Raw genomic sequence first — 24,361 nt, forward strand, 5'->3', positions numbered from 1 at the left:
TCCCCCCTTTTAGGCCTGCCAGGCCTGTGCTCCAATCAAGGGCCTGGTAGGAAGTTAGGAGGGACCCCACACTTTTTCCACCTATTTGTGGGTGGTGGGGTTCTTCTTAGAAGGCCTATAAGGCCTAAAGGGCCCGGTTTGGCTTTTAGGGGGAACCCCACGTACTTTAAAAAAAAAAATCACTGTGGGGTCCCTCCAAACCTTCCCAACAGACCTAAAGGGTCTTTTATGGATTAGGGGGACCCCACACAGTTTTTTTAATATAAATGTCAGTCGTGGTGCAGCAGGTCCTATACATTGTACAGATGTGCAACTTTGCAGGGAGTTTATGGGGACCCCCCAGGAATGATAATTACATTTTTCATTTTTTTGTTTTTTTACTTTAAGCAATGAAAAATGATGGCCCCTTTAAAAATGGTACTTTTTTTTCCCCCAGTGATTCCTGTCCCTCAGGGCCGTCCCCGAGTCCCCATACCACGTCTGGGGCCAATAACTGGCATAAAAGCCTTCAGAATGGACACTTTCCATTTACAAGTTCCAGTCCCATAGACTTGCACTGAGTTCGAAGTTTGCGGTTGAACTTTCGTCAAGTTGGAATGTTGGACCGCGAACCGAACAGGGGGGTGTTGGACCCGTCACTACTTATTACATGTCTGTGTCCTTCTGTAGAAGAATTCTTCTAGCTACGTGTCTCAGTCCCAGCCTCTCCCTGTGTAGGAATGTACACCTCGCCCCGTGTAGGAGGGTACAGAACGGGTCACATTGGATACGGAGTGTCAGAGACTTTCCCCTTCATTCTGTCTTCTGCTCTCAGCGATGGCGTCTTCTGATCTGAGGAAGGAGCTGGAATGTTCCGTCTGTCTGGACATTTATACAGATCCTGTAACCCTGAGATGTGGACACAACTTCTGCCGGGACTGTATTGGCCGTGTGTTGGATACACAGGAGGGGTCTGGATGTTATTCCTGTCCTGAATGCAGAGAAGAGTTCCAGGAGCGTCCTGTCCTTCAGAAGAATCTGAAGCTACGTAACATAGTGGAGAACTTCCAGTCTACCCATCCAGAGCAGGAGGAGTCCGGGGTCTTCTGTACTTACTGTATTCACACTCCTGTACCGGCTGTGAAATCCTGTCTGCTGTGTGAAGCTTCTCTGTGTGACAACCACCTGAGAGTCCACAGCAAGTCACCAGAACACGTCCTATGTGACCCCACCACTTCCCTGAAGACCAGGAAATGCTCCATCCATAAGGAACTACTAAAGTATTACTGCACTGAGGACTCCACCTGTATCTGTGTGTCCTGCAGTTTGGCCGGAGAACATCGGGGACACCAGGTGGAGACTCTGGAGGAGGCCTCTGAGATGAAGAAGAAGAAACTGAGGAATGTTCTGCAGAAACTGATGACAGAGAAAGAGGAGATGGAGAAAAGAGTCCAGAGTCTGCAGGAACGCAGGAGGAAAGTACAAGGAAAAGCAGATGATGAAACCAAGAGAGTCACTGCCCTGTTCAGAGACCTCAGGAGACGTCTGGAAGACCTGGAGAAGAGAGTCCTGAGGGACATCTCTGGGTGGGCAGAGCGGGTCTCCTGTCCCATGTTGGATTATATTCGGGATCTGGAAATAAAGAAGGAGGAGCTGTCCAGGAAGATGAGGGACATTGAGAAGCTGTGTAACATGACGGATCTACTGACTGTCCTACAGAAATCAGACACAGGTGACTTGTGTGATACTGAGGATGGAGATGATGAGGACAGAGAGAGACATGAGAAGCTCCTCCATGATGGAGGGGATGGGGATGTGGGGGGGATCTCACACACATTACACACGGGTTTATCTGATATCATGTCTGGGGTCAATGTACAGAGATGTACAGGCACACATGTCTCTCCACATTCTTCTACAAAGGGCAAAGGTCCCATCAATGGTCCACCATCCAGGCCAGACCCCCAACACTCCCCCACTGGAGGACCAAATATTGGGGCTGTACAGCAAAGATGGGGGGTGTCGGGGGTTACAGACATATTACTGGATGTGAGGACAGCTGGTAATCGTCTACATATATCAGATGATGGGAAAACTGCATCCTTCTCATCATCACATCAGAATCGGCAAGAAACATCAGAGAGGTTCCAGGGTTATCCTCAGGTGATGAGCAGTCAGAGCTTCTCCTCCGGGAGACATTACTGGGAAGTGGATGTCGGGAGGTCACAGTCCTGGATAGTTGGGATGTGTTACCCCAATATAGACAGGAGAGGAGATCAGTCAGTGATTGGATATAATAAGAAGTCCTGGGGGTTGGAGAGGTCAGGGTGGTTGGAGGGTAATCAGTACTCAGTGAAACATGACAGTAATAATACCCCATTCCCCGGCGGTGTCTCCAGTACCAGAGTCAGGATAGATCTGGATTATGAGGCCGGGCGGATCGCCTTCTATGATCTGTGTGACCCGATCCGACACCTCCACACCTTCACCACCACCTTCACTCAGCCCCTCCATACCGGGGTATGGGTAGGGGGAGGTTGTATAAAGATATGTGGGAGGAGCCAGAAGTGAGAGATCCGCCCAGAGACATTGTAAGGGGATTTTGGCAGTTGAAAAATGACAGTTATCTGTGACAGTTGAAAAATGAGTTATTTTTGACAGCAGAAACATAACATGTTTTTTTGAAAATGACATAAAAAAGTTAATTTTTGACAATGGAAAAAATGAAAGTTTGATAAATGAGATTATTTTTTCAATTGAGAAATGAAAGTTATTTTTAACAGTTGAAAAAAATCACAAATCACAGTGGTAAAAAAAATTACAGTTTATTTTTGACAGTTGCAACAAATAACAGTTGATAAATGATGGTTTTTATGACAATTAAAAGATGACAGGTTTTATTGGCAGTTTAAAAATGACAGTTATTTTTATAAAGTTTAAAAATGACAGTTTTTTTGACAGTGGCAATAAATACAGTTGATTTATGACAGTGGCAAAAAAAAAATACAGTTGATTTATGACAGTGGCAAAAAATTGACATTTGAAAAATGAAGGGGTTTTCACAGTTGAAAAATGCCATTTTTTTGTCTGTTGAATATGGCACTTATTTTTTTCATTTGAAAAATGACAGTTTTTTTTACAGTGGCAAAAAATGATACTGTCATTTTTCAACTGACAAAAATACTGTCATTTTTCAACTGATAAACACCCCCCCCTCTTTTTTTAAATGTGATTTTTTTTTTCACTGTCAAAAATGATCTGCATTTTATTGCCCCTGTAAAATAAACTGTCATTTTTCAAGTATCGAATATCCAGTAACTGTGTGCTGGGGAACATTGAGCCGAGGAGCTCTACAACCGTCCTATTATCTGCTCCCTATACATTCTTCTATTGATGGTATCCACCAATGACAGGGTCACCCCACAACAGCTGCTGGGACAGGAATATTGATCTGTCACATCTATACTGACGTTTTCACACAGATGAATGCCCAGATTTGGTGCTATTAACCATCAGCCGCCCGGCCAATGGCCGAATGGTGGCCGGCAAAACCCCTTAGCGTTCCGGGTGGACACTATATGGCGTCTTCCCGCACATGTGCAGTTTGCACGCCTGCAGAGCCACACAGCGGCGCAATCTGTCACCGGCCATGTACCTCGGACACGTCCGATGACAGATCTGAGTACCGGCCCCCGTTGCCGGCACCATGTGACCTGCTGTGACCAATCACAGCAGGTCACATGACAGTTGTATACAATAGATGGCTTCATTCATGCCATCCATTGTATACTACTGCTTAGCTGTGAATGGTCACAGCAGGTCACATGCACATGTCATGTGATTAGCTGTGGCCAAATCACAGCTAAGCACAAAAAACCCTGAATGAATCGATGTCATTGAGGTAAATGCTTGTTTATATAAAGTAATTCTTTGCTATAAGCAAATTGTGTAAAAAAAAAAATACTGATCACTTCCCCAAAGTAGTACAATGTTACTATGGTTACATTGTACTACTTTGGTCATAGTGAGATATGAAAAAAAATCTTAAAAAAAAGAAAAAAAGTAATAAAAAAATAAAAATTAAAAAAATTAAAAAAAGGTTATGTATTTTTTTTCATACTGTCACCAGTCAGTGTCCCTGATCACCGCCATGCCAGTTATATGATGACGCTGTACTGCACTGGTGACAGGATGTAAAAAAAATTGTGAAAATAATCTTTTAAATTTTTTCATTTTCCGAAAAATTATGACAAAAAAAATACAACTTCAAAAAACTCGCCATTCCTCTTATGAAGTACGTCGGACTGTCTACTCTGCAAAAGGGGTCATTTGGGGGATATCTGTACTGTTCTGACATTTGGGGGATATCTGTCCTGTCCTGACATTAGGGGGATATCTGTACTGTCCTGACATTTGGGGGATATCTGTACTGTCCTGACATTTGGGGGATATCTGTACTGTCCTGACATTTGGGGGATATCTGTACTGTCCTGACATTTGGGGGATATCTGTACCGTCCTGACATTTGGGGGATATCTGTACTGTCCTGACATTTGGGGGGATATCTGTCCTGTCCTGACATTTGGGGGATATCTGTACTGTTCTGACATTTGGGGGATATCTGTACTGTTCTGACATTTGGGGGATATCTGTACCGTCCTGACATTTGGGGGTATCTGTACTGTCCTGACATTTGGGGGATATCTGTACCGTCCTGACATTTGGGGGATATTTGTACCGTCCTGACATTTGGGGGATATCTGTACCGTCCTGACATTTGGGGGATATCTGTACCGTCCTGCCATTTGGAGGATTTGTACCGTCCTGACATCTGGGGGATATCTGTCCTGTCCTGACATTTGGGGGATATCTGTACTGTCCTGACATTTGGGGGATATCTGTACTGTTCTGACATTTGGGGGATATCTGTACTGTCCTGACATTTGGGGGATATCTGTCCTGTCCTGACATTTGGGGGATATCTGTCCTGTCCTGACATTTGGGGGATATTTGTCCTGTCCTGACATTTGGGGGATATCTGTCCTGTCGTGACATTTGGGGGATATCTGTCCTGTCCTGACATTAGGGGGATATTTGTACCGTCCTGACATTTGGGGGATATCTGTACCGTCCTGACATTTGGGGGATATGTGCACCGTCCTGACATTTGGAGGATATCTGTACCGTCCTGACATTTGGGGGATATCTGTACTATTCTGACATTCTTGGACCTCAAGAAATTAGATTGGCCGTCAGTACTTCAGGATTGATCAATCAGATCTATACCATAGTTTGTGAACTCTATAACTTTCCTACAGATAAATAATACATCCTAATTTGGGTTATTTTCACCAAAGACATGGAGCAGAATACATCTCGGCCTAAATTTATGAAGAATAATTATTGATTTGCAAACTTTTATAACAGAAACAAAGAAAAACTTGTTTTTTTCAAAATTTTGGGTCTTTTTTTGTTAATTTAGCAAAAAAATAAAACCCCGGCGGTGATTAAATACCACCAAAAGAAAGCTCTAGTTGTGTGAAGAAAATGATAAAATTTTAGTTTGGGTACAATGTTGTATGACCGCGCAATTGTCATTCAAAGTGTGAGAGCGCTGAAACCTGAAAACTGGCCTGGGCAGGAAGGGGGAAAAGTGCCCAGTATGGAAGGGGGGGAGGGGAGTGCCCGGTATGGAAGGGGGGGGGGGAGTGCCCGGTATGGAAGGGGGGGGGGAGTGCCCGGTATGGAAGGGGGGGGGGAGTGCCCGGTATGGAAGGGGGGGGAGTGCCCGGTATGGAAGGGGGGGGGGAGTGCCCGGTATGGAAGGGGGGGGGAGTGCCCGGTATGGAAGGGGTGAATATACCCGATATTGGGTGAATTACTCAGTGTGTGCTCCAATTGGCAGCTGGAAAATGATCCTTTACATGATCTGTTGTAACATCTGGAAATCCCCGGACAATCATATGACACGTGTTGGGCACTTTGACACCTTCATGTAACATATATATCGTATCCGTGTCACTGATATGTCAATCATCAACGGATTGGTTTTTCAGCAACGTATCGAAGCGATTCACTCCCGGCCTCTGCACACCATATACAGCGTCCGTTGTGGTGCAGAATTCTCCTCCATAGGAGGTTATGGTCAGGATGGGTGAATTAGGCAGGTTGGAGGGATTCCTCCCCCATACGGGGACTCCTCCATTCGGTTGATATGATACAATGACATCATACATGGTACAAGTTCTATTGATTATATTATGTATCCATTTCTCATCAATGTCAGTTTCCTTCAGTCGCTGTATTTCCATCATTCTGTAATCGTCCCGTTTTGTCCGATTGTCTCTGATCTTATTTCTATGTTGCTTCCACATATATGTTAGGGGAGGCGGGATCTCGGAGAGTGGGCGGTCCTCTTCCATGACCACGTTGTCTGTTATCTGTCTGTGTGTGGTGGAGGTGTCACACGTTGGTTGTTAGTGAATGTTTTCATTTTGACTCTGTAATAAATATTGTTGTCCAGCCGCTGCTTGTCCTCATTGGAGCCCCGAAACCAGTGGAGCCCTTCCCTGGGTTTTATCTTACTACGGAACCCCACACGTGTCTGGTATGGATATAAGGGGGAACCCCACATGTGTCTGGTATGGATATTAAGGGGAACCCCACACGTGTCTGGTATGGATATTAAGGGGAACCCCACATGTGTCTGGTATGGATATTAAGGGGAACCCCACATGTGTCTGGTATGGATATTAAGGGGAACCCCACATGTGTCTGGTATGGGTATTAAGGGGAACCCCACATGTGTCTGGTATGGATATTAAGGGGAACCCCACATGTGTCTGGTATGGATATTAAGGGGAACCCCACATGTGTCTGGTATGGGTATTAAGGGGAACCCCACATGTGTCTGGTATGGATATTAAGGGGAACCCCACATGTGTCTGGTATGGATATTAAGGGGAACCCCACATGTGTCTGGTATGGATATTAAGGGGAACCCCACATGTGTCTGGTATGGATATTAAGGGGAACCCCACATGTGTCTGGTATGGGTATTAAGGGGGAAGCCCACATGTGTCTGGTATGGATATTAGGGGGAACCCCACATGTGTCTGGTATGGATATTAAGGGGAACCCCACATGTGTCTGGTATGGATATTAAGGGGAACCCCACATGTGTCTGGTATGGATATTAAGGGGGAACCCCACATGTGTCTGGTATGGATATTAAGGGGGAACCCCACATGTCTGGTATGGATATTAGGGGGAACCCCACACGTGTCTGGTATGGATATGAAGGGGGAACCCCACATGTGTCTGGTATGGATATTAAGGGGAACCCCACATGTGTCTGGTATGGATATTAAGGGGAACCCCACACGTGTCTGGTATGGATATTAAGGGGAACCCCACATGTGTCTGGTATGGATATTAAGGGGAACCCCACATGTGTCTGGTATGGATATTAAGGGGAACCCCACACGTGTCTGGTATGGATATTAGGGGGAACCCCACACGTGTCTGGTATGGATATTAGGGGGAACCCCACATGTGTCTGGTATGGATACTAAGGGGGACCCCACACGTGTCTGGTATGGATATTAGGGGGAACCCCACACGTGTCTGGTATGGATATTAGGGGGAACCCCACACGTGTCTGGTATGGATATTAAGGGGGAAGCCCACATGTGTCTGGTATGAATATTAAAGGGGAACCCCACACGTGTCTGGTATGGATAATAAAGGAGAACCCCACACGTGTCTGGTATGGATAATAAAGGAGAACCCCACACGTGTCTGGTATTGATATTAAGGGGGAAGCCCACATGTGTCTGGTATGAGTATTAAAGGGGAACCCCACACATGTCTGGTATGGATAATAAAGGAGAACCCCATACATGTCTGGTATGGATATTAAAGGGGAACCCCATACATGTCTGGTATGGATATTAAAGGGGAACCCCTCACGTGTCTGGTATGGATATTAAGGGGGAACCCCACACGTGTCTGGTATGGATATTAAGGGGGAAGCCCACACGTGTCTGGTATGGATAATAAGGGGGAACCCCACATGTGTCTGGTATGGATAATAAGGGGGAAGCCCACATGTGTCTGGTATGGATATTAGGGGGAACCCCACATGTGTCTGGTATGGATATTAGGGGGAACCCCACATGTGTCTGGTATGGATATAAGGGGGAACCCCACACATGTCTGGTATGGATATAAGGGGGAACCTCACATGTGTTTGGTATGGATAATAAAAGGGAACCCCACACGTGTCTGGTATGGATAATAAAAGGGAACCCCACACGTGTCTGGTATGGATATTAAGGGGGAACCCCACACATGTCTGGTATGGATATAAGGGGGAACCCCACACATGTCTGGTATGGATATGAAGGGTTGTATGTTCAGGCTCTCTATACATGAAGGTGAAGAACCTTCTCTGTGCAGCTTCCCCCCACTCTCCTCCAATACTCACCTAAGCCCCCTCTCCATCCAGTGATGGGCCCCTCTCCTCATTGGCTCAGACAGAAGCAGGAGCCATTGGCACCCACTGCCATCAATCACAGCTAGTGAGCCAAAGAGAAGAGAGAGGAGGTGGGGCCATTCCATGGCTCTGTGTATGAATGGACACATGGAGCAGCGGATGCCCCCATAACAACCTGCTTGCTGTGGGGGCACCTGAGAGGAGGGAGGGGCAAGGAGTGCTGGTGGGGGACTGGAGAGGAGGAGGATCCAGGCTGCTCTGTGCAAAACCATCACCCAGCAGGTAAGTGTGGAGATGTTTAGAATTGCTGTAATGGGGAACCCCACCCCCCATCACTGTAATGGGGAACCCCACCCCCCATCACTGTAACAGGAAACCCCACCCCCATCACTGTAACGAGGAACCCCACCCCCCATCACTGTAACAGGAAACCCCACCCCCATCACTGTAACAGGAAACCCCACCCCCCATCACTGTAACAGGAAACCCCACCCCCATCACTGTAACAGGAAACCCCACCCCCCATCACTGTAACAGGAAACCCCACCCCCCATCACTGTAACAGGAAACCCCACCCCTATCACTGTAACGGGGAACCCCACTCCCATCACTGTAACGGAGAACCCCACCCCCCATCACTGTAACGGGGAACCCCACCCCCATTGGATGGAGAAAGACCTTGCACATACATGATGTGTGTCATACGTGTCTTGCAATGTGCCAAGGGGTATTAGAACACAGGAAGAATACACAGGGAGGTCTTTCTGAAGGGGTTTCCTCCATAAGTAGGGGGGCTGCATGTTGGACCGTTCATATGTTCCCTGAAAACACGCATGGTACGGGGGGGTCTGTGGGCTGCTCACCCGTCACACCCCACAATTCTCTGAGCCCTGACACTGCATTGTGATTGGTCGGAGCAATGCTGCTGAATCATGGCATGTGATGATGTAATTAGGGGTTCACCCCGCCCCTTGTGACATCATCACGTGCTGTGATGTCATGACAGTAGGTAAGAAGTGTCCTCGGCAGCACAGCTGTCAGATGGTGGGAGGCGGCTTAGTGAGCGTAGCGCCCCCTTTCCCCGTGTTTTGGGTCGCGGCGCTGGCGGCCATCATGACTGACCTTGGATCTACTGCGGGGACTTCTTATGTGTAATAAAGGACTTGTCAGAGACGTCTGCTGTCTGTTTACTCCTTTCTCTTTGTGTGACTAGGTAGCGGTTCCATGTTCCCCATCCTCATCCACATGTGAACTCACTACATGTTACATTGTAATATTCTGGAGGAAATCAGCGGGAATTTGTGACATTTATGTCTTTGTATCCGATAATAAGGATTTTAGGGTTTTTTTTGTCAAAAATATTGTTTTGAAAAACATTTCTACAAATATCACAAGGCCTTAAAAATGCTCCTCCCCTTCTGTGTATTGTACTGGTCATGTGACTTCAGGGAACGTCTGGTTGGGGGTCTTCTACAAACTCTGAAATCTGGAAGTGATTCATAAATAAATGATGGAAAATTACCGAAACGTTCCGTCCAGCTGAGTGTAAAAGTGGAGCGCCGGGCCCGGCAGTGAGAGGGTTCAACTGCAGTGACACCTTCCAGTGTCGGGTTCCTGAGGAGGAAATCCTGTGATTTCTGAGACATGAGAGCGTGTGATCAGCGAGTTTCATTTCCTCTACGTATCCCTTGTTATCCTGTGATTGGCTCCAGCTCAGCCACCTCCCTATGTTTCCTCTATAGAAATATCTAACCTGCAAATACAATGTAGATACTGAGCCGTCCAATCCCTGCCTGTGCCTTGTGTGTTCCGGGATCCCTGCCTGTGCCTCATGTGTTCTGGGATCCCTGCCTGTGCCTCGTGTGTTCCGGGATCCCTGCCTGTGCCTTGTGTGTTCCGGGATCCCTGCCTGTGCCTTGCGTGTTCCGGGATCCCTGCCTGTGCCTCGTGTGTTCCGGGATCCCTGCCTGTGCCTCGTGTGTTCCGGGATCCCTTCCTGTGCCTTCTGTGTTCCGGGATCCCTGCCTGTGCCTCGTGTGTTCCGGGATCCCTGCCTGTGCCTTGTGTGTTCCGGGATCCCTGCCTGTGCCTTGTGTGTTCCGGGATCCCTGCCTGTGCCTCGTGTGTTCCGGGATCTCTGCCTGTGCCTTGTGTGTTCTGGGATCCCTTCCTGTGTCTTGTGTGTTCCGGGATCCCTGCCTGTGCCTCGTGTGTTCCGGGATCCCTTCCTGTGCCTTCTGTGTTCCGGGATCCCTGCCTGTGCCTCGTGTGTTCCGGGATCCCTGCCTGTGCCTCGTGTCTTCCGGGATCCCTGCCTGTGCCCCGTGTCTTCCGGGATCCCTGCCTGTGCCTCGTGTGTTCTGGGATCCCTGCCTGTGCCTCGCGTGTTCCGGGATCCCGAGTCATGGGGGGGATCTGATCCAGCAGAAGTGACACCAAAGTCTGCAGCAGATTTAACCCCTAGGGTATTATGGGAGGAACCCAACACCTCCGCACACCTCCATACTCCTCCACACACCTCCATACACCTCCGCACACCTCTATATACCTCTGCACACCTCCACACACCGCCATACTCCTTCACACACCGCCATACTCCTCCGCACACCTCCGCACACCGCCATACACCTCCGTGCACCGCCGTACACCTCCGCACACCTCTATATACCTCCACACACCGCCATACACCTCCACACACCGCCATACACCTCCATACACCGCCATACACCTCCACACACCGCCATACACCTCCACACACCGCCATACACCTCCACACACCTCCACACACCGCCATACACCTCCACACACCGCCATACACCTCCACACACCTCCACACAGCTCCATACACCTCCGCACGCCGCCATACACCTCCATACACCTCCACACACCGCCATACACCTCCACACACCGCCATACACCTCCACACACCGCCATACACCTCCACACACCACCATACACCTCCACACAGCTCCATACACCTCCATACACCTCCATACACCTCTGCACACCACCATACACCTCCGCACGCCGCCATACACCTCCATACACCTCCATACACCTCCGCACACCTCCACACACCACCATACACCTCCACACACCGCCATACTCCTCCACACACCTCCGCACACCGCCATACACCTCCATACACCTCCACACACCTCCACACACCTCCACACACCTCCACACACCTCCACACACCACCACACACCACCATACACCTCCACACACCGCCATACTCCTCCACACACCTCCATACACCTCCATACACCTCCACACACCTCCATACACCTCCACACACCTCCGCACACCGCCATACACCTCCACACACCTCCACACACCTCCACACACCTCCACACACCGCCATACACCTCCACACACCTCCATACACCACCGCACACCGCCATACACCTCCACACACCTCCACACACCTCCATACACCTCCATACACCTCCACACACCGCCACACACCTCCATACACCTCCACACACCTCCACACACCTCCACAAACGTCCATACACCTCCATACACCTCCACACACCGCCATTCACCCTCACACATTTCTAGCACACTTTACATTAAACAGGAATTGATGGCTCACATACATGGCAATACATGTTCCAGTTGGCCGACTACAACAAAGTAATCCCAGAACTGAAGCCAATGATCCCACCAGCTTACCACAGAGCTTTGTGAGACCAGAAGGTGGTCCTCAAATATGAAACTGGAAGCAACGAGTATTGTCATCACTTCTGGTTTCCCTGGATGTAAACAGCGCCATTTGTACCCACTTGGCCCCGCCCACAATGTACTGCAGGTGGGTGGGGCTACAGGCAAAGCAATGTACCTGTATGTCACCTGATACTTCTGGGTTTTGAGCACACATGTGCCCCCCCCCCCCCCCCCCCCCCCGCTGACCCTACCTGCCATTTGCTGAATCAGCGGGTCCTGGCCAGTGATTGTTACCCGGGACTCTGCTGATCTCCTGCAGTGAATGGAGGAGCAGTCCTGTGTCTGTATTTGTATATAGAGATCCAGGAACTAGCTGGTTCTTCCCTCTCTGGACCCTTCTCATTCCGGAGAGAGAACAGAGAACCACACTGTGAGGAGAATGTTAGATTAGCACATTTAACCCTTTGATTGCCCCTAGTAACCCTTTGATCCCCTGGTCCCATCACTCAGCCAGTGACATTAGTACAGTGTCAGGGTATATTATATTTCACTGCCACTAGTGACATCCAATAGCATCACGGTCAGTTAGCGCCCCTTCCAGCCAGGGTCAGATTTTGATTGCCCGCACACCATTGTACTCATGCTATAGATTGCTGATCACCCCCATTACTAGTAGTGTGTTTGTACAGATCAATATATTGATCAGGAACAGAACTATACCAGTGCCTCCTTAGTATAGTGTCCCCAAATATGCAGTGTTAGCAGGTTTACCCCTTTCACTGCCAGCTCTAGCATTTAGCCCCTCCTCCCAGCAAGAAGTGCAGTGTCAGTGTCATTTCTGATCACTGTCACCTGTGATACATTGCACACAAAACTGCAGCATGAGCACAACCAGGACTGATCTCTGCTAGCACTAGCAGGTGAATTTTATTGGTAGTGGTTCAACCAGTCCCTGACAGCTAGGCACTCTTTTTCCCATGCGTCGTACTAGGTACCTGTAAATTTAGAGCCCACAATGACCCAAAAGAGGTACGCTAGCGAAGAGGCCTACAGGATTCTGAGCATGTCAGATGAGAGCAAAGGGGAAGCCTCCCTGACAGAATCCACTTCAGAATACAAACCTGTAGAAAGCAGCAAAAACCTGACAGGTAGCTCAGAGATGGAGAAGAGGTCCCTGCTGAGATCAGGCGTACCCAACCCTATGAAGCTGATGTGCCGGGATCACATGACTTGTATCATATGCAGCAGAGTGCCAGTACTAGTGCCACGCTACCTTTTGGTGAACTGGTGAGCACAGCGGCCTAGGACATCCTCGCCTTTTACATACCAGCACTGCAGTATCACTTGGTGATGTGGCGAGTCCCATAAGTGCAGTATAGCTGGTGAGGTGGTGAGCACAAGTAGCATCCTGCAGCCACCAAGAATTGGCACACAGACCCATAGAGCCCATCACCCAGCCAGTCCCCCCTATAGAATCCACCAACAATATATCGGGGCCATGTCTGGCATTTCACAAAATCCCTTTATCAGTAATAAAGTTCCTCATGCTCACCTCCATGCAGAACAAGATTGCAGACATCATCTGTCCAGGGGGGGGGAGAGTGTCACCAACTTCCCCTTCTGGAGTCCCGAAGCAAGAAGAGCGACTCCCTGCCGTGTCCTCTGATGCTTGGCAGTGGCCCCCAATATTACCAGAACCCCCCTAGTGTATGCTTTGTGGGAGCTCCAAAGTAGGGAGGGGTCAGTAACAGAGGGTGCGTTCAGCTCCAAAACCTCTCGTATTGGACGTTGTAGGTGAATATTACGGGAAGGTTGGGCCAAGAAGTGTAAGTGTCCTATATAGCCTGCTGTTAGACTCTGTCCTTCCACAGCCACTTCCTGTGCATTTCCCCTATATGCCCTATAGGGGTCAGTGTGAGGGGAGCGCACACACCAGCAGGGGGAGGATGGTCAAGGGGGGTCACTTTCACACGTCACATTCGGAATATTTCTCAATGGAAGGATTTGTGTACATTTGACTGTTTATTGGGACTTTATTGGCCACACTTATCAGATTGTGTGGATGTCTCAGCCGGGTGTTTACTGCCACTTCTGAAGATCCATCATTTCCTGCACAGGATTGGGACTTGTTTCCTTTATTAATACATCTATTCTATAGTATTGTGTGCTTTATATTTGGGGGTTATTCATCCTCTGCCGGGTGTTTATTGCTTTTCACCTTTTTTCTCTTTTCTAGCTCCTTATTCACTTCTCTATCTATTCTTCTTGTTTTATGAGGATCTTCCATTTGGACCCCCAGCAGGGTGTTTATTACTCTCTATGTCTTTGTATCATTTATTCATCATTGACCATTTCTGAGTCTATCTTTTCACATTGGACCCCCAGCAGGGTGTTTACTATTGTTTATTTACTGATGAATGATTCCTGTCCTATTTGGAGTTTCTTCTTTGTCTTGTCACATAGGAGCTCTGTGATTGGCTCTGTTGGGTCTTTACTTTTGTTGGATGAAAGCTTTTTGATCATTAGTAAGGAGTAGCGCAGCACATTTATTTCAGTCATTTCCCCACATAGTGAACCTTGCTGCGTTACCCATCCCCCCTTCCACAATAGAAATAGGAACATGATGGGACCGCGTTATAGCGTGGATCCCCGAAATAAGTCTGGCCATACATTATACAATCTTCTTCTTCAATCTCCTTTAGATGGACCTTACACTATGTAGTACAAGGGCCGGCCTGATTGCATACAAATTGGAAGTGTTTAGGTCGGACCTCAAATTCTATGGTTTTGGTAAATCTAAAGGAAAATTGTACAAGAAGATTGTCTAATGTATGGCCAGCCTTAGACATCTGTTGAAGAAAGATCTGATCTGCCATAAAGAAGTCTATGAATAGGTGAGGTGAGGCTTAGAAGAAATGCTGTAGGACCTGTCGGTGAAATGCGGTTATTTGCAGTTTTCAGGCATTTCAATGCCATTGGTTGGCAGGTATGTGTGGGGGAGGAGCCAGAGATGTCCATGGTGACGTCTGGAACGGCACTGAAATCTGCACAGACGAGTAAATGGCCTCTCCTGATTTTCTACACTTTTTTCCATACTTTGTACAGGAAGGAAAGCGGTGGGGAGTCGGGCAGATATCGGGTCACAATGGTACATTGAGGGTTATTTATCTCACAGACCAGAATGATGGATCTTCCTGATTCATCGGTAACAATATGGAGGAGTCTGAATGTCAGGGGGTCTGTGATTGCTATCAGCACTCCTCGTTTTCTCTCTGACAGATTGGACAGAAATATATGTGGGAACACTTATGAGTAAAGGAAGGGGTGTTGGGTTTGTAGAAGTGTAGTGCAGACCCCAAGCTGGTCCCTCTGTTTGGTCCCAGGTTCCATTCCCTATTGGGTGATGACAGCCAGGCACACAGCAGCTCCCCAGTCTCTCAATGCAATAGCCAGGCAATGAGGGTCTTTGTGAAGTTCCATGCTGGTTACACTTGGTTGGAGTGTTGGGGGAGCGTTAGGATTCCCAAATTCAGTGACAACGATCACAGAGGACACTCTCTGGTAGTAGCTTGTAGGCAGGTGCAGTCTACTTCCTCCACTGCAGGTGGCGCTCTTCCACAGTGGCACTGTTGTCAAAGATGCCTAGAGAGAGGGGCGCATGCGCGGCCAGGGATGGCAGACGTGTTCTGCTGAGCTCCGCTCATCCCCAGCCAGGAGTGACTCACCCGCTCCGCACTACCGCTGATCTTCTGCCTCGGGTGAGTCACGTTTCACCGAGCACCCGGCCCAGCACCAGGGAGAGGCTTCTATGGGGAAGATAGGGCGCTGGAAGCCCCCCTCCCCGCAGCCTCAGGACCCGCGGCCCTCGCCTCTGCGGCGCTTCCTATATAGGCCGCAATCCCCGGCCTCTAGTGAGGATAGAGGTCCGAGGAACGATCCCGGACCTCTAGCGGCCGCGGAGGGTACTGCACCCTGTTTAATCCCAGCACAGCTGCAAACCTCTGCTCCTATCCTTCCACAAATGGGGGATCATGACCCCCAATTGACAGCAGGAGAGGCTATGGACAACCCTACTCCAGGGTGTCTCCCAGCCCCTGGTCTGAATCTTCAGCAGACAAAGTCGTCCCCTCCGCTCACAATCTCCGCGTTAGACGACAAGCTGCAAATTTTTTTACGAAACATTACCGCCTCTATAGCTGCTGAAGTGGGAAAACTGGCTAATGAGCTCAGAGGTGAAATAGCCCAGATTGGGGACCGCACGGATAAATTGGAAAGTAAGTTTGATGATTTGGTGCAATACGTTCACGTTTTGGAGGAAGATAATGCCTATCTGAAACAATCCATTTCCCGAATGCAACTCCAGCAAGAGGACCTGGAAAACCAGGAACGGCGCCAAAATATCCGTATACGTGGTTTGTCCGAATCTGTTGCTGATGCTCAATTGCACCGCCATCTACTGTCCTTCTTCATCGCTACTGCCCCCATGGTTCCAGAAGCAGATTGGCGGATGGATAGGGCTCATCGCTCTCTGGGCCCTAAACCGATTGAGGGAACCAGTCCACGTGACGTTATAGTTCGATTTCACTACTTCCAAAGTAAAGAAGCCTTACTATCAGTAGCCCCCCACAAATCTTCTTTGGAGTTTAAAGGTGATAAACTCCAACTCTTCTGTGACCTTTCTCCGATTACTCTTGCTAAGCGACGGGCTTTTAAGCCGATCACCACACATCTTCAGCATCATCTTGTCCTGTATCGTTGGGGGTTCCCCTTTAAGCTGGTGATTGTTAGGGACAACACCCATGTTGTCCTCCGTGATCTTCAAGAGGCGGATTCTTTCCTTAAGCAGTTGGGACTCCCACCTCTACTAGATGATATGCTCTCACCGCCGCCTACTCCATCTCGTCCTTCTGCCACCCTTTCCAAGATATGGACACCAGTCCGCGGAGGTCGGAGGAGACGCACACCGCAACGTCCACGCCCTTCCCGATCAAGCGACCCTCCTGCCTGATGATTTTCAGGGGTGACCTTTTGTGGCGAATCGGGTGTTGTTTTGTTCGGCCATAGCCTTGCTGGGTGCATTTTATTTTATTTTGTTCTTGTTTCCTCTGGCCGGGTTTGACGTCCTCCCGGAAGTGTCGTATGTCGTACTGCCCCCGTTACTGTCTAGCCATTGGCCTAGACGACTTGGGCTTAGTTGACGTTCCCAAGTTTATATCCTTGCGGATACCTGTTCTTCATTGTGTATTTTTTTCTGTTGTGTTATGTTTTCTGTTTTCAGTTTTTTTTCTTTTTACTACATCGATGGTATTTTTTCCATATGTCATGCTAATACATGTAGCCCAGTCACTGTTATTCTATAATGGCTTTGCAGTTTCTGTCATACAATGTTAAGGGCCTCAACTCTATTCAAAAAAGGTGGATGGCTTTGAAGGAATTTCGATCCTCAGGAGCAGACATCATTTTTGTCCAAGAGACCCATTTCAAATCTACAGGCTCCTTTCGTTTTGCCTCGAGATTTTTTCCCCGTGCCTACTCGGCTTTTGATCCTTCTGGGAAGGCCGGAGCGGCAATTTTGATTGGGTCACATTGCTCCCTTCGGGTTGTTTCCTCCAAAGTTGACCGACAGGGTCGTTTCATTCTTCTGGAGTGTATGTTTGGTGAGACTCCCCTAGTTCTGCTGAATTTATACGCCCCTAACACAGGCCAATTGCAATTTCTATCCCAAACACTCGCCGAACTGGATTCCTTTTCCACTTCGCAGGTGATAGTTGGGGGAGATTTTAATCTGATTCTCTCCCCCCATAAAGATAGGAAGGTTATTTTTGAGTCCTCTCCCTCGAAGCGGCAATGCTCCTCTTCAAAATCCTTTCGTAGATTAATTAGGGAGCATCGTCTCTTTGACGCATGGTGGATTTAACATCCTCTCCATAAACTGTTCACTTTTTACTCTACCCCTCACCGTAGTTATTCTCGCCTAGACCATTTTTTCGTTTCTGCTCCATTGCTTCCACTTCTGGTCTCTTCTGATATTAATCCCATTACTTGGTCTGACCATGCCTCTTTGACTTTAAACCTTTTTTTCCCCCCCGTTATATCCAAACCTTGTCATTGGCGCCTTAATGAGACCTTTCTTTCCACAGACCATCTTAGAGATGAATTATCGCAGGGACTTGATACTTATTTCACCCACAATGTTGGTTCCGTAAACTCCTCCTCAACACTATGGGAGGCTCACAAGGCGGTTTTTCAAGGGCTCTGTATTTCTATGGGTTCTCGTTTAAAAAAGTCCTCGGCGAGTGCTAGGGCTTCCCTTATACAACAGCTATCTTGGGCGGAAGGACGGTTATTGGCTAAGCCATCTATTCCTGGGCTCCAGAGGGTAATTTCTCTACGGGATCAGGTTAAAGCTCTTGACTCCAGTAGGACTGCTCAATCCCTCCTTTGGGTCAAGCAGAAATTCTATGAATTTTCCAATAAGCCCCATCGTATGTTAGTCAATCGTCTCAAAGCTCAGTCTCCTTCCACGATGCCTGACTTACTAATACAGCCAGATGGAAGCCCCACTTACGATCCTCGGGTTATAGCAACTCTTTTTGGTTCATTTTACGGGAAATTGTACAATTGTTTAATCCCGGACCTGCACCCACCCCTCACACAGTCATTATTTGATAATTTCTTTGACACATTGTCACTCCGAGAATTTCACCTTCGGACACTGCCACCCTTAATGCTGACATTACCCTAGAGGAATTACTGGACACAATCAAATTTCTCCCTTCTCGTAAAGCTCCGGGACCGGACGGATTGCCCTACTCCTACTATAAAACTTTTATTGGTATTCTGGCACCGCATCTCCTCTCTCTATATCACAATCTTTTTAAGGGAATTATACCTCAGTCTGAATTTTCCCGTGCATATATCTCGGTCATCCCTAAACCCGATAAGGACCATTCTATCGTGGACAACTACCGCCCCATTGCCTTACTCAATTCCGATTATAAGATTTTTACCAAAATTTTAGCCAACTGATTGTCCGGAATCATCTCCAAGATCATACAAAGGGATCAAGTGGGCTTTGTACCTGCCAGACATGCCGCAGATAACACTAGGAGAACTATTGATCTGGTTGATCTGGTTAACAGGTCCTCTACCCCTACAGTGCTATTAAGCTTGGACGCTCAAAAAGCTTTCGACCGTTTAAGCTGGCCTTATATGTTTATGGTCTTGGAGAGATTTGGTTTCAAAGGTCCATTTGTAGCAGCTTTGAAGGCCCTCTATTCATTCCCCCTCTCGCAGGTCAGATTAGCTTCTTTTCTCTCGCCTCCCTTTCAATGTCAAACGGAACGCGTCAGGGCTGCCCACTCTCTCCTTTACTGTTTATTCTTTGTCTGGAACCTCTAGCCATCGCTATTAGGTCAAACCCGGATATTCACGGGATACAGTCACATTCCCATGAGTACAAATTATCGTTATTTGCAGATGACATTCTTCTCACGCTCACGAGTCCCCATACTTCTTTACCGATTTTGCATAAGACCTTGAAACAATTTGGGGCTATTTCAGGTTACAAAGTCAATACGTCCAAAACTGAGGCACTCCCAATACATGTCCCGCCTATCGTTTTGTCCTCGCTTCAGGAAGCCTTTCCCTTCCGGTGGTGCACACACTCTTTAAAATATTTAGGTACTAATATTTCTCTCTCTTACCAATCCATATAAGAGGCCAATTTCCCCCCTTTGTTTATAGCAATCTCTCGCTCTCTGAAACGTTGGGATGCCTTGCCCATCTCTTTCCTCGGTCGCATTAACGTTCTAAAAATGACCGTGTTACCCAAACTCTTGTACTTGTTTGCAACTCTCCCCGTTCCCGTTCCTATGTCCAAGCTTCACTCGCTTCAGAAATCTTTCCTACACTTTATCTGGCACAATATGCGGCACAGGATTGCACGTTCTGTTCTGCTTTCTCCGCGTTCTAGGGGAGGTTTGGGAGCGCCGGATATAATCAAGTATTATTATGCAACTCACCTTAGTTTTCTTCTGTCATGGTCCACGCAACACCCTCCCAACACATGGACTGAGATTGAATCTTTACAACTGTCCCCAGTTCATCCATGTTCCCTTCTTTGGTCAACCGCGGCAGTGGATGTCTCTTCCTTCCGCCATCTATTCCTTGGTCCCATGCAATTTTCATTGACGGTATGGCAGAAATGTAAGACTCAATTTATTCTGGCCTCTGAATGCTCCCCTCTGACAAACATCCTCTACAACCCTAACCTGCCAGACAATATGGCCATATCTCGGATGTCTCTTTGGGTGGTATCTAACCTTTTTCAATTGCGTCACTTGGTACATCCGGTGACTCGTAAATTACATTCATTCCCGGATCTCCAGAAAAAAGCTTCTTTACCTCCTCATCACCTATATATATATTTCCAAATACGCCATTTTTTCTCTATTTTATCATCCTCATTGATCCTGGGGAAGCCTACACCCTTCGAACGTTTATGTATGCAGGGCCCCCACCAAAGGGGTATCATCTCCAATACTTATAAACTTCTTATGGATGCATATCCTTTATCTAATGAAACTCACCTTTACATGCGTAGGTGGTCTCAGTTTGTACAACGTGATATTGATTTACTGACGTGGAAGAATATTTGGGTAAATGCATCTAAATCTTCTGTTTGTGTGGTTTTTAAGGAAAACATTTATAAGATTATGATGTTATGGTACAAAACACCTGAGGTTCTTCATGCTTTCAACCCGAGTGCTTCTCCTGTCTGCTGGCACTGTGGTAAGGATTCAGGCTCTCTCTTTCATATTTTTTTGACTTGTAAATCTATTGTTCCTTTTTGGAAGGAAGTCCGCTCCTTGTTGCAATCAATGCTGCATGCCTCGCTCCCTTTTGACCCTCTGCATTTTTTGCTGGGCTTGCCATTCCCGGGTCTATCTAAACCAGCCAGAAAACTTGCTGCTCACGTGCTGACCGCGGCCAGGAGAAGTATTCCTATGGGTTGGTTATCTTCTACTCCCCCTACAATGCTGACTTTGTAAAAAACGTATTGCTGAAGTAAGACGGATGGAGTATTTGACTGCCTTACATAATTGTTTGTCTGCTGTATTTGAGTTGATTTGGCTCCCGTGGGATTCCTTCATTTCCTCTTTGCCGGCTCGCATCTAAGATCCTGATTGTTTCTGCACTGATTTTGTATGACTCTATTGGACATGATTATGTGTAGTTATGCCATCGATGTTTCTCTCTGTTATGTTTATAATTTTACTTATTTGAAAACCAATAAAAATTGTTAATACAAAAAAAAGAAGCCTAGAGGAACAAGGTTCCTCAGGAAGCTTTTCCTATTGGATGCTGCCTCCCTATTTGACCCTAGCAGCCATCTTGGGTCAGGAACAGCCTACTTAAAGCCTTGGCTCCCAGGTTTGGTGTGTATTTTGTGAGTTGGTAGAGTAGGGACAGGTACCCCCCCCTGGTAGGGACAGTACAAGAGGTAAGGGAAAGATTCCTGATGAGGAGGGAAAGCGTAGGGTCACAACTCCTTGGACAACATCACGTTTGGCCACAAGAAGGCCAGGCCCCACTCTGATCTCCTTACAGACGCTGTCTGTAAAAAGTCAGTGACCCCCCCTTACCCTGATGACCAGTGTCCCATTTTACCTTGAAGCCCAGTAATCCCCTTATTGCCAGTGACCTCCCTAGCCCTGATGGCCAGTGATCATTTTTACCTTGATGGCCAGCATTCCCCATTACCCTAATAGCCAGTGTTCCCCTTTACCCTAATGGCCTGAATCCCCCCTTACCCTGATGGCCAGTGTCCCCCTTTCCCTAATAGCCAGTGCTCTTATTTCCCTAATAGACAGTGCCCCCCCTTACCATGATGGCCAGTGTCCCCTCTTACCCTGGTTTCCAGTATCCCTCTTTTCCTTATGACCAGTGCCCCCCTTACCCTGATGGCAAGAGTTTTCTCCATTCCCTGATGGTCAGTGTCCCCCTACTACCTCTTTGGCCTGTGTCACCCCTGACACTTATTACCATTGTCCTCCCTTACCAAGATGGCCAGAGTCCCTCCTTTCCCTGATGGCTAGTTTCCTCCCTTTAGCTGATGGCCAGTGTGATCCCTTTCCATGATGGCTAGCGTGCCTCCTTTTTCTGATGGCCAGTGTGCTCCCTTTCCCTAATGCCCAGTGTCCCAACTTACCTTTATGGCCAGTGTTCCCCTTACCCTGTGGGTCAAAGTCCACTTTAACCTGATTACCAGTATCCCTCTTATTCTGTTGGCCAATGCCCCCCTTACCCTGATGGCCAGTATCCCTTTTATCCTAATGGCTAGTGTCCCCCCTTACCCAGATGACCAGTGTCTCCCTTACCCATATGGCCAGCACCCCTTTCCCCCATGGCCAGTACCCCCTTACCCTGATGGCTAGTGTCCCCCCCATACCCCGATTACCAGTGTCCCCATTACTCTGATGGCAAGTATCCCCCTTACCCTAATAGCCAGTGTACCCCCTTTCCATTGTGGGCAGTGCTCCCTCTTGCCCTGATGGCCAGTGACTGCCCTTTCCCTAATAGCCAGTGTTCCCCCTTTCCATGATTGTCAGTGTTCCCCGATATCTTCCCGACTCCCCACCGCTTTCCTTCCTGTACAAAGTATGGAAAAAAGTGCAGAAAATCAGGAGAGGCCATTTACTCGTCTGTGCAGATTTCAGTGCTGTTCCAGACGTCACCATGGACATCTCTGGCTCCTCCCCCACACATACCTGCCGACCGATGGCATCGAAATGCCTGAAAAATGCAAATAACCGAATTCCACCGACAGGTCCTACAGCATTTCTTCTAAGCCTCGCCTCACCTATTCATAGACTTGTTTATGGCAGATCAGATCTTTCTTCAACAGATGTCTAAGGCTGGCCATACATTAGACAATCTTCTTGTACAATTTTCCTTTAGATTTACCAAAACCATAGAATTTGAGGTCCGACCTAAACACTTCCAATTTGTATGCAATCAGGCCATCCCTTGTACTACATAGTGTAAGGTCCATCTAAAGGAGATTGAAGAAGAAGATTGTATAATGTATGGCCAGACTAATTCCGGGATCCTAAATGGAAGGGGTGTGCTGTGCTGGGGGAGGGGTTTATGGGAAGGCTGGAGGAGTATATAAACTAGGATGGAGGGGGGAGGGAGAATTCGATTATAACGGGATAGACAGATCAGACCGGGGTCAGTCCTTATTGGTGGGTGGAATGGGGAAAGATGGGGGGAGGGCTATGGCAGGTGATAAGAAGGTTCTCATGTTACAAACAACCAGTGGAATTGGTACCATTTGTATGAAAATAAAAAATACACAAAATCCGTGTGAACAAGGTGTCGGTGAATGAACAAGGTGTCAGTGAATGGACAAGGTGCCAGTGAAAGGACAAGGTGTCAGTGAAGGAACAAGGTGTCAGTGAATGAACAAGGTGTCGGTGAATGAACAAGGTGTCAGTGAATGAACAAGGTGTCAGTGAAGGAACAAGGTGTCGGTGAATGAACAAGGTGTCGGTGAATGAACAAGGTGTCAGTGAATGGAAGTGTTTGTTCACCAATACCAGAAGTCTGCCCAGCACAATCGGTGAGTTGGAAGGTTCGGTGAATGAAGAGAACTAGGACTGAATTGGTATTGCTGAATCTTGGCTTCATTCGTCACATGACTGGGCCATTCATAATCCTGGCTAGGTTCCCTTTCGGAGAGACGGGGGAATAGGAGAGGTGTTGGTGTCTCTATGTGAGAAGTCATCTCAGAGCGAGTGTGAAGGAGGACCTAGGTGATGGAGAGTGTGATGAGGCTGAAGTATTATGGGTGGGACTTCCGGTTCCAGCACCACGTGAGGATGGAGTGACCTGTCGCTGCTCCCGGCCCCACCACCCTCTTCACTCTGATACCACACCAGATCACCGGTCACCTGGGCGGTTCTCATACCCCCCCCCTAGGGGACCAGATGGAGCGCACCGCTCCTTGATTGTCCTAGAGACCCCGGTGGGATCCTGACTCCGGGCCGGAGGCAACTCCCAAGATGGCCGCCACCATACAACACACCCAGCATGTGGATATCCCTATTCCTCCTGCTGAAGAGATGGCGGGCAGCTCTTTCTCACACACAAAGATCGCTCAGGCTGTAGCCAGCATACTCACCCCATTGATCGATGAAGCAGTAGACAAGG

General features: G+C 48.0%; 1 protein-coding gene across 1 annotated transcript; it reads left to right on the forward strand.

Annotated features, from left to right (window-relative positions):
* The first annotated feature begins 816 nt into the window (after positions 1 to 816).
* Positions 817 to 5,506, forward strand: LOC149450253 (E3 ubiquitin/ISG15 ligase TRIM25-like). The gene has a single exon (XM_089692146.1). It carries the CDS (start codon positions 817 to 819, stop codon positions 2,548 to 2,550), a length of 1,734 nt encoding a protein of 577 aa, XP_089548272.1. The 3' UTR covers positions 2,551 to 5,506.
* Positions 5,507 to 24,361: the final 18,855 nt, after the last annotated feature.

This window comes from Staurois parvus, unplaced genomic scaffold (genome assembly GCF_062004578.1).
Source record: "Staurois parvus isolate SC_StPar_1 unplaced genomic scaffold, SC_StPar_1.0 ptg000577l, whole genome shotgun sequence".
NCBI lineage: Eukaryota > Metazoa > Chordata > Amphibia > Anura > Ranidae > Staurois > Staurois parvus.